Genomic DNA, 13,263 nt, shown 5'->3' on the forward strand with positions numbered 1-13,263 from the left:
TTTCAAGGGCCACAACTTTGGCAGCTCACTAACGAGACGTGGATTTTGCATACTCATTTCTGTTATACCATAATTTAAGAAAAAAAGTCTACTATAGAAGTCATTAATTACTGTTCTACCTCAAGGCAACTGGCAGAGGAATAAAGGTGCTACGCTACTCTTCATCTCCCTGCTGCCATGGAGCTGATATTCACCTCCAGAGCTGCTCAAGGTCCTCAACTCATCACTTCAGAAAGCCCAGACTGCACTTTAGCAGTCAATATCTTTTTATTTAAACTTCAGCTGAGGACTGTAAGTGACCAGACGCTGAACACTGCTGCGTGGAACAGGCTACGGAGAGCCAGCGGCGATAATCTGATTTCTCGAACAGGATAAAGAGATCACCTTACCTGTAAACACTGCCTGCTACACAGGTAATCAGGCACCTTTCTGAATACCTCGGGTATCTTATTTCTTAAATCTTCTTCTACAGGCAGGTTCAGTTAACCAGGCTCCAGGTTTTAAGGTTGAACTTTGACTAACAGGCTCAAATGTCCAAGTCTGATTCTTTCTAAACCGCTAATTCTTAATCTACATATTCATGTCCAGCAGCCAGCGTGCCCTCCACCACGCATTTTGCATTTGCTTTGCTGTTTACAAAAGATGCTCGCTACACGGAAACATAGCAAGCGTAGAATATTAAAATTCAGCACCTAGAAATTCCCTTAGAAACTCACCGAAGGAATAAAATAATCATAGCAAAGTAAGATTCAGACACAGCGCCGTTACAGCCACGCTCCTGTTGAGGACGAGCACGAGAGCAATTTATAGGCCACCAGCGCCGGGAGAAGGCGGGCTGGTCACGTGGCGACGACTCGCCGATTGATTTGTTGTGGTTTGGCTGCTGGAAGAGACTTGGCAACACATTATTTCCCCAAACAAGCAGTTGCTAAAATAATGATATACAGATGAGAAGCGTAGACATATCCAGAGCAGATCGATATTCTGCATCATACGTCTGGGTATCGCCATACCGCAGGGGTCCCAGGTGGGTGCAGGTGGCATTTCTGAACTTAGGACTTAAATTTGACAATCTAGCTAGAGTCATCAGACCTTCCTCCGCAGACACACAGTTCAGACTATTCTCAGCTGCTGGCCACCATTTTTTAGCCACCACTGATAACAAATTTTCGGTTTGGGCGTTACGAGGCAAAACTACGTCCAAGTCAGAGCGCGCTCTTCAGACGGACGCCGCACAAGGCTGACCACCTGCCAAGGGTGCTCAGCTGGGCACGCGCCACTCTCCAGTCGCTAAAATAACACAAGGTAACTCCGGTTCTCTCCCAGAGTACAGAAATAACTTTAATTCTTCCAGCAAAGTCTAGACACTCAGGAACAGTTCTGCAATGTCAGTGTCTGGGTCAATCCTTTCACCTCACCCCCTCCTTTTGCCGGATTCCCCGGGATGGGCCACGCTTCCAACGAGCCTGCGACACCTCAGAGGGAGATCCCAACCTTTCCTTTCAGGCGATGCTCGCGCAGGAGCGCCGGGACCACGGTCACAGGGTACAAATCACTTCCCTTTTCTCTGCACAAGCGAATCTAGGCTTGCACAAACCGGGCCACGGGGCTGGCTCAAGCAAACGCATGCAGCTTAACTCATCCTGAGACGCCGCTTCCCCTGCCATTTTAGGTGAAGTAACCTGAGCTTTAAAAAAAGGCAGGTGGGAAAAAGATCAAAAAGATCCCAAGGCCGTACTTATTTTGGACACAAGAATGCTGGGGGGGGGAACAATATCTCTGGAGGGGAAAAAAATGTCCTTATAAAAATATTTATAGAAATAAAAATGCTTGCATCTTCTTACTCAAACAGTCCAGAACAATCAAGAGATGAGCAGCAGCACGTAACCTTTCATGGGTTCATTTTACAAAGTACGACCTTTTCAGTTGCAGACAGTTTTAAAACACACACCTATCTTCACGTTTTAGCTGCGTCTTCCTACAAAGAACACTACTCTTGTTCTTCCAGATGGATATCTGACACTTAAAAATGCTAAAAAGCTTTCTCCTCACCGCTCACTCAAACGTGGCAGCTGCTTGGGCCAGAGAGACCAGAAAAAAGATGCGTAAGTGATAGGAGCTGTAAACCTGGCATGCTTGCATATCAGCACTAAGCCATCCAAAACGCATTAACAGATTTTTAAGAACATTTCTCAAATACTTTACTGCCTGCAAAGCCACGAACACAAACCCTTATTTATCTGAACCTACAGACATCTCGCAAAAATACCCGGACAAACACTCCGAGTTGCAGTTGTTTGCAATCTTCACTTAAGGAGTTTCTGAAAATAAGCACATGTGCAGAGTTGGAAACGGAAAGCACCAGGACAAGCAAAAAAGAAAGCAAATGTAAGAAGAAAACAATTATTCAGCATATTTCTTAAAGTGGCACTCGTATTCAGATGCAGCTCCATCTACAGAAAGGCAAACCCCTGCCGAGGGTTTAACCGCGCTGGCACACCCCAGCTGCTTATTTTCCAGGTGGTTCTCTGACACCTACTTCTGCCTGGCAGGATTAAATCCCATTAGCTCGGGGAAAAGCTCTCCCAACACCACACTGCACAAAGTGACATCAGTGCAAGGTTTATGGTACAGAAAATTGGGATTTCCAAGGAGGTATGATTACATTACACACAAACACGGTATTTTATAAGACCCTCAGTCCTTGTAAAAGAGAAGGAAAAAAAGACGTATTGCAAGTTTAATTCCTGGCAAGAGCATTAAAACTTGCATTGGGCATTTAAGAGTGTGTAACAAAACTATCATGGATGACACCACGGGAATAAATCTGCAAGCTTTTTTAAATTTTAACTGTTTCTAAGGGACAGCAAATGCAGGAAGAACATCTATTCCACTTCAGGAAAAACAAGATGTCAGTATCTGCAACGCTTCTGCACTTTGGGGTATTTCACAGCAGCAGCCTGCTTCTCACCCTCGCGTCTCCCGCCCCGGGACCAGGGGGCTCCGGCGGGCTGACACGGGACACGCAACCAGGCTTTGGTCAACACAACCCAGCCCGCTTCATCAAGAGCCAACAGGAAACAAGAAAAGCAGCTGAAACTTAGCAGCAAACTGCTGCAAAACAGCTTTTTTCCCCTCCTTCACAAAATCTGCTTCTCCTGGGCTGCTGGTGGGATCAGAGGAGCGGCCGGTGCAGTCTTCAGCCTCGGACGGGAGCAGGAACAGCCTTGCTCCAGAGCACCTACCTCATGCTTGCGCATCAGAGATTATAGGCTATGGATCACATCATCCTCGCCTTTTTCTTCTTTCTTTCTTCACATTTGCAAAAAGAAAGCCAAGGAATTGTGGAAAAAAAAAAATTCAAATCTTCTCCCCCTAAAAGCAAAGGAATTGGGCAATGGTATGGGGGAGTGGGGAAGGGAACAACATTTAACCACGACAGAGTAGCTCTCTGTATCCCTCACAAAACTTAATTTTAAACACACTGTTCTTCCACACCAGCCACTACCCCAGGAAAAAAAAAAAAAAAAGCCATTTGGACAAACTTCAGTGGAAGAAACGGCCCTCAACCCCAAGGAAATGGAGTAGTGGCATTGCAACACAGAAGAAATCTGTTCTGTTTTCACCCGTTGAAGCAGGAGAGAATCAATCAAGCACAACGCAGATTTTTCAAAGTTATCTCTTGTAAGGAAAAAAAACTCACCATTTCTTCTAGAAGGTTGCGTCCCCTGAGTTCAATGCTGACTTTGGCCTCCTGACAAGCCAGTATCCAAAACAGATGAGTACACTTCTTTCTCAAAAGAGGGGACAAAAAGGAATCACGACAACCCCTCTCGGGAAGAAATTCACGTCGCAGTTAAAGCCACAATAAAATATTAAATCAAACTGCTAAAAACACAGACAGATTGCAGCCCCAGACACAAACCTGGGAGACGTTGAAAGAAAATAAAAGATAATTTGGATCATGAATGTAAAGTGCCGGGAAATTGTAGAAGAAATGTAATTCTGGGTACAATCCCTATGGGTGAGGGATCAGGGAAGATGAGAGGAAAAAATTAAGGAATTTGTCATGCAGCTAGAAGAGCCTGAAACTGGTGGAGTGAAAGCGTAGGTGCTCCTCAGCCCAGGACGGGAGAAGCCGCACTGTTCCCGACCTTCCAGAGGCCAGCGGCTCCCACCAGAGCACCCACTCCGTTTCTGACCGCAGAAATAAACCCCAGGTCCTGTTCGGATGAGCAAGCAACTTCTTGAGAGCCAACTGCTTCTCCTCCACCAAACTGTTAATATTTACACTTCTGCTGGAACAGCCAGACCTTCACGAGAGAACAGGCACATGCTGCACGCTTTACCCCTATAAACAGTATTCTAAGGATCTTACTTTGACAAAACAAAGCTGGCAAACACCTTTTTTTTTCCTCCAAGAGTAGACGATTGCCACGTTAGTACCCAGCACGCAGAGAAGGCCAAGGCAGCAGTGACCCCAATACGAACACAGTTACTACCAGGAAACATCTGCTGACTGATAAAGGGTCATGATTTGGAGGGATTTTAGGACACATTATTTTACCAAATCGTATCAGCTTACACACGTCAAAGCTACTTTTTTTCTCCTTTGCATATACTAACACCCGTTAAGAAATCCGATAACAAAAATAGCAGCTCCTTCTCCCCGATCTAAATGGCAACCCTGGATAACGTGCATTACAATAACCAAACAGAACACAAATTCCAGGGAGCTTTTCAGTTCTGCACATATATTGCCAGTAATGAACCCCGCTGCATGCCAGGTTTTAATGCTTTTCTACCAAAATAATTGCAAGAACCAACACATCTACCAGTGCACTGACACGATCAACACCGCGTAGAAAGAGGCTTTTCAAGCTAGTTCAGTGGGCCTTCAGGCTCAACAATTTGGCCTTAATATCTTTCAGTCCCACTGGAGACAGCGTAGCCTGCATTTAGCTACCCAGGTCTTCAAAATACGGCGTATATGTTGTAACTACAGATGCTGACAGGTATGATGTGTAACCAGTCTGCTAAATTAGCTGCTTTCTCCAGAAAAAAAAGGCTTTCACTCTCGGGGAAGCATCCTTAACAGTCACGCTTGAGACTGGCTTTCCTGCTACAAACTCAGTTCTGATTCTCCTTTCTTCTAACTCTGCCGAAAGGGACGCACGGGTCCAGCCTTCACCCAGGGCGTCACAGCAGGGAGAGCTGCCTGCCCACCTGGCCGTGCACCGCACCGTGCTGCGCTCCGCAGAGCTAATAAATAGGGGAAACAGTTTGCCAGCGTTAAGTCTCAGCTCCTGTTTAATCATTTAATAAAGCGAGGATAATAAAGGGGCACAGTTACGTGACTGGAAGGCCCAGAAAGGAAGCCAGATGTTGGAGCTGGGGCTAGAACTTGAAGTTCCTATTCTAGAGTGAATCAGGATGGTTTTAAAAAGGGTTTACTTTCATTTTTAAACTACGTACTTTAAGGGGATGTACAGCAAGCTGACAGAACTTCAGCCTGCTACACCACAGCGCTCTGGTTGTGACGCCGTGCATCAGCCGGCGGCGCGGGAGCAGACGCTGCCCGGGGGTAGGGACGCTGGGCTCCAGCTCCCTCTTGGTCTGAAAAACCTCCCCGAAAGGCAGAGGCCACCTTGTCACACGTGAGTGCTTCCTGCCTGCCCCAGCACAGGCAGCACGCTCAGCTTTGCCACCTTCTGCTCCATCTCCGGTTATGGGAAAACATCCCCATAGCTCATTTGCTTCAGGTGGCAGCAGCCCAAACGCGATTTACGCATCTCTAGCACGACGGGACAGCCAGGCAGAGGAGTTCTGCAAAAGCAAGAAGCTGCTGCTGCCTCCTGCCACAACAATGTCCCCAGCCACCTGCAGAGCAGGCATCAGGAGCGGTCCCAAAAACCCAGGGCAGCTCACAGACCACAGACCCGATCCAACCTTAGGGCCAGCAGCGCAGCCACACCGACACACACAATAGAAGCGAGCTATTTTGATAATTCAGCAGCAAGCGCCTCAGCAACCAGGAGTGCCACAATAACCTACGGCTCACCAGCAATACCTGCCTAGATCTGTTGTAATCCAGACACACTTGATTCCGTAGCAAAGGGAAGGCTTAAACCATCGCCAGGTCTTGCAAGGCGGCTTTAAGCACAAGAAAACGATGGCACTTACTGCTAAAAAAAAATGGGAGGTGCTAATAGGGGCTATAAAAGCTAGGACGCTGCTCTGGAAAACTCAGAAAGATTCAAGCTACACACACCCACTGCCTACTTCCATTTTTGCTAGCTATATTTGCTTCACGCAGAACAGGAACACAACTGTCTTCGGATCTGCTTCCCACCTTGCTACGCGTTCACGAGGCCCAGCAGCAACCTGGAAGGGGTGTGAGTTGTTTTGTAACTAAAGCAAGAATTTTGACAAGCCTGTTTGCAGTTCTCTGACTGAAGGGTTGACTTCATCTTTAAATCTGCTGCCTAACACAAGAGCATTTCCTGGAAGAAGTCCCTTTTCCCAAGCTGCCAGCAGGAAACAAGCCCCAGATAACTGCAGAACACACTTGCTGGGAGGCGATCACCTGACTTCTCCCAGCCTCACGTGGGAGTTACGAACGCACTTGCCAGGTCACCGCTGCGCTCAGGAGATCATAACTGAGCTCTGACGGTTTCAGATATGGTCCATCTCGGCTAGTGGCAGCAGAAAAAAGGTGACAGAATGAGTGATGAGACAGATGCACGGCTTGTTTGGGTGCAAAATGCAAATGCATTCAAAGACTAGTTCCACAAACAATATTTATTTTTAAGGTGTTCACTAAAATAATCTAGAAGGAACCTAAAAGCTGACTAGGAAACCACATTAATATTTTGTGGTCTATTAAAGAAGAGAAAAGCTCGAAGAGTGCCACCTGAGCACATACATCGGAGCTGCTCTGTGTTGTGAGGTTAAGCTGACTCCGCAGAAATCCACTTGAGAAGGCTGTGTGTTCCAGTACCCTATTTTCTCTACAAGGACATCACATCATCGATGGAGACACACGTTTTGCACAGAAAGCCACAAACCGGGCACCGTTCAGCAGACACACAGTGTGCATTAGTCGTCCGACACGCCACAAACATGTAACAGCCACCACACACGGTACGACGACCAGCAAGCTTGAGGCGGCAGGGCTGCTCTTCACGAATACCTCAGAAAGCAAAAGAATGATTCAGGTTTCCTGGGAAACTAAACAGCTCGTTAATGGTGGGGTAAGATTTCTGAGCCGTCAGTGGCATCTGAGCACACTGAACTGGCACCTGTTCTGCGGCACACGTACAGTTCCTGAGCGCTCTGCAGTGCTCCCCCCTCCTTTCTCTAACTTTACGACACTTAGTTCTCATCATTCCTTCCCAGCTAATGAAGCTCGAACTCATTACTGCTCCAACTGCTTACACCCTTCAGGATCCACTCAATTAAACTTAAACTAATAAAATCTGCTTCTACCAGCCTGTATTTTCTGACAGCGGAGTTTAATTCCGTCTTATTTGTTCCCAGTGTGCCTTACAGCATCTCATCTTCACACTTTTCCAAGTGTTTCCGGGAAGGAGGGTACACTACCAGCAGAACATGCCCATCCGTAAGCTCCAAGGAAATGGGAACGCAAGGAAAATCTTGCACAGCAGTCACATGAAGAGTTACAACAATAAATTCTGCAGTACAGCCCAACGACGGCTTCTCAGCTTCCAAAGGCCGTACTCTGCTTGTTGCTGAACCAAATGTTGGATGTTCAAGAAAAAAAAAAAAAAAAAAAAAGAGAAAACAAGATGTAATTCAGCAGGCTAAATGCGCACCAGTACGAAGGCAAGGGAAAAACCAAGAACTCCTTTTGCCACCTGCAATTATTAGTGCACACCCTGAAGCACAAAACTCTGTCACCCTTTTCCACGTGCAGAGCTACAGTTTGTTACGTACCAGATTCGTTATGCCTACCAGGTTCTCAGAACACAACCACAGGAGTTATTCATCTTGGCGAGTCAGGGGTATTCACTAAGAAGGATGCACCTCAAGAACACCACCCTTTGTTCTAGAGCTAAATTCAGAAAGACCTGTGACGGGGTGGACAAGTCAGGAGTCCGAGCTGAGCAGGCAGGGACACCTCTCGCGCACGCAGGCCCGGCAGGAGCAAGCTGCTGCTTGTATGACTGAGGAGATCACATTCCACCACGGTAGACACTACATGGAGCAGCAAAGCCTCTCAGGGGGCGTAAGGAAATTCAGCTTAAATGGGCTACAGAGCAAGGTTTCAATAAAATAGCAAGAGTGTAGCAGGAGCACACCAAACAACGCGCAGACGTGATTATTTCCGCTCTTGTCTGAAGAGATTCACCACTGCAAACCAAGACCCCAACTTCCTGAAGAAAAGGGGTGCAAGGCCTGAGCCTACATTACTTAAGACACCTTACGCTAGAAAGTAGTTGAAAACTAGGCCAGTAACTACTGCCTTCAGCCAGAGGGAATCCTGGAGATTCCCAAGGGAGACTTCCATGAGCAGATTCAGGGCTGCCAAACACATCTCTCTACTTACTGATCAACTGCAGCATACGTGTTTGCAGCTTCCCTTTGCCAACTCAATAAATTTTGGGATATAAGGTTTCCCTGCAGGCAGAGCAAGGGAAAAATAAGAACAGCAGTTGTTACGTCACATACCACTGCCAGCGCTTGGTACAGCGATGGCGAGCGGCATCACCATCCCCTGGAGCCAAATTTCCACCTGCCAGCCCTGCAAGCCTGACTGTGCGTGCACCCAAGGGATTAAAGATGTCTTCCCTCGCTTCTTATCAAGAAGCAAAAAAGATTGTGCATATCAAAGCACGCCAGATCTCAGCTCCGTATCTCTCGGCAGGACTGCACACAGCTGTGACCGCCGCTGCTGGAAGGCGGCTGAAGACCAGTACCTACAGCAGAATTAAATAGCGCTCTGCACAGAGGAATCCAGGTCATTTCTGCAGCTTGTTCCAGGCTAAACTGGAGGCAAACAGGCCAAGTCCACGGCCGGCGCTGGAGAAAACCTGTGATTTCCAACACCCTCTGCCCCCAGGAAGAATTTCTGCCTTCGTGGCTTTTTTAGAACTTCTCACCACGGCGGCTCTGGCGGCGAGGGCCTCCCTCAACACCCGCAGCCCCCGGCCGGGACGCCGCCCGGGCAGCTCCCCGCAGCAGGCCCCGGGCCGCCCGGTGCCGGGCCCAGGCCCTAAGGGCTGGCGGGCCCGGGCCCAGGCCGCAGGCCCCGCTCCCCCGCCCGCACTCACCATGGCTGCCGGCGGCTCCCGCGGGGCGGCTCTAGGCAGGGCGCCGCGCTCCGCTCATGTCATGGCCGGCGGCCACCGGCGGCGAGGCCTCCCCGCCCATGCACCGGCGAGCCCCCGCCGGCCGCAGAGCCCCAAGCGCCGCCGCCGCCTCCCAGCCCCCGGGCCTCCCCCGGCCGCTGCAGACGGGGAGCCCCGGGGCGCTGGGAAGGGCTGGCCCGCGCGGGCCGGGAGAGCGAGGCGGTTCGCCGGCGGAACGGACGGGACGGGACGGGAGCGCGGCCCGGCGCGGCGCGGCGGCGGCTGGTGCGTCCGGTAGCTACGCCAGGCGCATCCTGCCTCGCACCGGGGATGCGGCCCTGCCGACCCCGCCCCGCCCGCCCGCCGGAAGCGGTCGCCGGGTCCCGCGCAGCCAATGGGAGCCGAGGCGGTGGTGCTGGCGCATGCGCAGCTCGCCGCGGCACGCCGGCCGCCGCCATCTTGGAGAAGGGCGCGGAGCCTCGAGGTGCGGGGAGGCGGAGGGGGGGGGGGCGGGGAGGGAAGGTGCACGCCCGGAGGTGCGCCTCGCCCCGCCCCGGCGCGGCTGCGCATGCGCGGAGGGAGCTTCCCGCCCGGCAGGAAGCGGCGGTCGGGGTGGGGTGTGTGTGTCCCCGCCCTTTGTCCGCGCGTGTCAGAAGGGGCGGGGTTATGCTTGACCACGCCCCATAAAGGCGGGGCTTGGGCACGCCCCGTTGCCGGCCGGGGGAGAGGGGCACGCGTTGCCTAGCAACGCGGTGGGGCAGCCGCGGGCCTGGGCCTGGGCCTAGGCCACAGCCTGAGCCTGGGCCTGGGCCTTGATCCCTACCCCGACCCTCAGGGTCGCCTTTGCGGCCTTCTGGCTCCTCCAAACCTCCCTGGAAGGGTTTAAGACCATGTAGATGTGGCACCTGGGGACGTGGTTCAGTGGTGGAGTTGGCAGGGCTGGGTTAGCGGTTGGACTCCATGACCTTAAAGGTCTTCTCCAACCTAAACCATTCCATGATTCTGTACCTGACATGGCTGGGAGAGAAAACATCAGCAGAGAGATCCAGAACAGCAGGTGAATTTAAATAAAGGAAATCCAGCCCCTAACCGCTGCCTGGCAAAATCAAGGAGCTGGAACCAACCAGAGCCTCAAACCAAAGACGTTAATACCGATCCAAACACTTCTTACCGTTCCTAAATTCTCCTGCGGCATTCGTCATGACAAGAGATTGCTGAAACCGGCGGCTTAATAGGCTTTAGAGGGGACAATATGCATACAGGGATATTGCAAATGCTTGCAGTTACGTTAGAGGATTAAACAAAACAGGGAGGGAGGAGAATAAACCCTCCATGGAGGTGTAACTAACCACGGGGCTCGGCAAGAAGATTACAGTTGAGAACTCCCATGTCTTTTCCACGGCAGATTTTCTTCCACTTCCGCGCTTTCAGGAGAGCGCTGACTCCGAGGGCCCCCATCCCGCTCGCCCTGATCAGCCTTTCCTCTGGGTGGAAGTGCTGTTCCTGGGCCACGCAGGCTGATAAAAGCCCACTGAGGAGATGTGCAGCTCGCAGGCGAGCAGACGCTGCCTGGCCACACGGGAGATAACGTCCGTTTGCTGCCACGTGCTGATGGATTACCGTACGCACCCCCAGGCAGAGCACCATCTCCAAAACCTACCCCTCCAACACCACCAAAACTCCTCCAGCCCCCTTCCAACACCTCCAAAACCCCTCTAACACCACCAAACTATCTCCAACACATCCAAACCCCCTCCAACACCCCCAAACCCCATCCAACACCTCCAAAACACCTCCAAAACACCTCCCAACCCCCTTCAACACCCCTAAAACACCCCCAAACCCCCTCCAACACCTCCAAAACCCCTCCGATACCTCCAGAACAGCTCCAATACCCCTCCAACACCTCCAAAACACCTCCAACCCCCCCAATATCTCCAAAACTTCTCCAAAACACCTCTAAACCCCCTCCAACATCTCCAAGCCCCCTTCAACATCTCCAAACTCCCTCCAACATGTCCAAAACCCCTCCAACACCTCCAAACCCCCTCCAACACCTCCAAAACCTCTCCGACCTCTCCAACATCTCCAGGACCTACCCCTCCACCACCTCCAAAACCTCTCCCAACACTTCCAACGCCTCCAAAACCCCTCCAACGCCTCCGAAACACCAGGCTGAGCCGAGCTACGTGCCGTGCCTGCCAGCGCGCTCAACAGAGGCTGGAACTGCCTTGAGACGCCACCTCGGCGACGGTTACATCAAGATACTGCAGCTGCGCTGGCAGAGGGCAGGTTACCATGGTGACTGTTAAAAGGATAATCTTATTATCACCGTTTGCTGTTCCGACGGGGTTGTTTGTTGACACGTGCTCCGAGACGCACATTGCCGGCTGGGGAACACCGGCCGCGGATTTGCTGAGCCGTGCACACCTTGCCTCCGAAGCCGGGGACACCTGCTTCTTCCACCGCTGTGTCTTTCCCGGTGGAGGTTTTTTTTTTGGTGGTTTTTTTTTTTTCACCTTTCCAAAACAGAAGCGGCTCCAGCTCCTTGGGCTGGGGCGGGAGGGATCAGGCACAGGGCGAGCTGATGGGGACCAAAAAACCAGAAGATAAACCTTCCACCAAGCTGCTGGATCCTTACAGGGACCTTTTCTCCGCTATTCCTACTTCCCCTGGAAAATCCAACATCTTTTAGCACGGAATTCGGGGCTGAGCTCCGCAAGCCTCTGTCCCTGCCTGAGGAACATCTGCCCCAAGGCAAAGGACGGCGTCCTCGCGCCTCACGGGTCTCACACGGCCCCGGTTGGGACCTCTTGTCGTCGTTGATCCGGGAGAAAACTGGGTGCGAGGACCGCAGCTGCCGCCCGCATCACCGGAGCATGGGGAGGAGCGCGTCCCGGGAACGCTGCAGTCCCTGCTTTACCCCATGTTTGGGGCTCGCCCCGTTGCGGGGAGGGCCCTTTGTTAAAAACAATAAACAGTCACGCTGGCCACTAAAGACGGAGCAGCAAGGCTCAGACTATGCCGCAGTCATGGGAGAAGCCATCAAACTCTTTTTTTTTTTCTTTTTAATTTTTGTTTTGGTAACTTTAAAAAAAAAAAAAAAACAAAACCAGAAGAAAGGGAATTAGCATGGGGCTGAATGGCTGCGTTGGGAGACAACGGAACAGAATTTGTGAAAATTCTCATTACCGCGTGCTTGATCCCTCAATCATCTTTACGATAAACACGCGCAGAAATGCACCGGACCGTGATCTGAAGCCCTTTTATCGCAGCCCCCTGCACCGCTCCAGCCCATTCAATCACACACTCGAATATTCACCGCATTTAATTGCTTCGCTCCAGGCTTGCGGAGTCCGGGTTTATGCCTCAGGGTTAGTCTGAGCCTAAGGCCAGCCCAGCAGCCGGCACGGCGTCGGTTCGCACCCAGCCGCGTGTCTGCTTCCGACTCTTTTTGTTGTTCCTGACACAACCCGAGCTGCAACTCATTCCGCAAGTTCGCCGTGCGAGGGGGAGTTTTGCGCGGCGATTCCCAGCCCCTCCCCGTGCCTCGCGAGCCGCGTGGCAATAAGTTTGCGTGTTTAGCAAGCTGTAGAAAAAAACGCATCGGGGAAGGGCCCCCCGATACACGCACCTGTGGGAGGTGCAGATCTGCAGAATGAATTTAAAAACCCACCGCATCCCCGCGGCCAAATCGCCCCTTCCGCAGCCTCGGACCCGGCGGAGCAGGGTGGGAGAGGGGCGGCTCCCCGATGAGGGACTCCGCTTCCGTACGGGCAAGGCCGAAAGGACTGGCTTGGTGCCGTGGCTTTTTTAAAGCTGCACAAAGTTCCGAGTCTGCCCCTAGCCCTCCAAAAAACCACCCGCGCGATGCAACGAGGTGTCCCGGCCTGCGCCTCTCCCTGTTCTGCGCCTCCCACGTTTTTGGCAGGGGAGCAGCAGCGGTGCAGGC

The 13,263-nt window shown here is 51.6% G+C and overlaps 1 protein-coding gene across 3 annotated transcripts in view; it reads right to left on the reverse strand.

The window, feature by feature from the left end:
- The window catches only part of XPO6 (exportin 6), a 52,119-nt gene extending 42,474 nt beyond the window's left edge, over window positions 1-9,645 (reverse strand). For 2 of the 3 annotated variants that reach the window (XM_086759580.1, XM_086759578.1), the window contains exon 1: window positions 9,294-9,645. In XM_086759580.1, coding sequence (XP_086615706.1) covers window positions 9,294-9,296 — 3 coding nt within the window. In that variant the 5' untranslated portion in view covers window positions 9,297-9,645. The remainder of the gene's footprint in view (window positions 1-9,293) is intronic. The other variant, XM_086759579.1, reaches the window with a different exon arrangement.
- Window positions 9,646-13,263: the final 3,618 nt, after the last annotated feature.

Source organism: Chlamydotis macqueenii, chromosome 15, assembly GCF_036417535.1.
Source record: "Chlamydotis macqueenii isolate bChlMac1 chromosome 15, bChlMac1.mat, whole genome shotgun sequence".
NCBI classification, from domain to species: Eukaryota; Metazoa; Chordata; class Aves; order Otidiformes; family Otididae; genus Chlamydotis; species Chlamydotis macqueenii.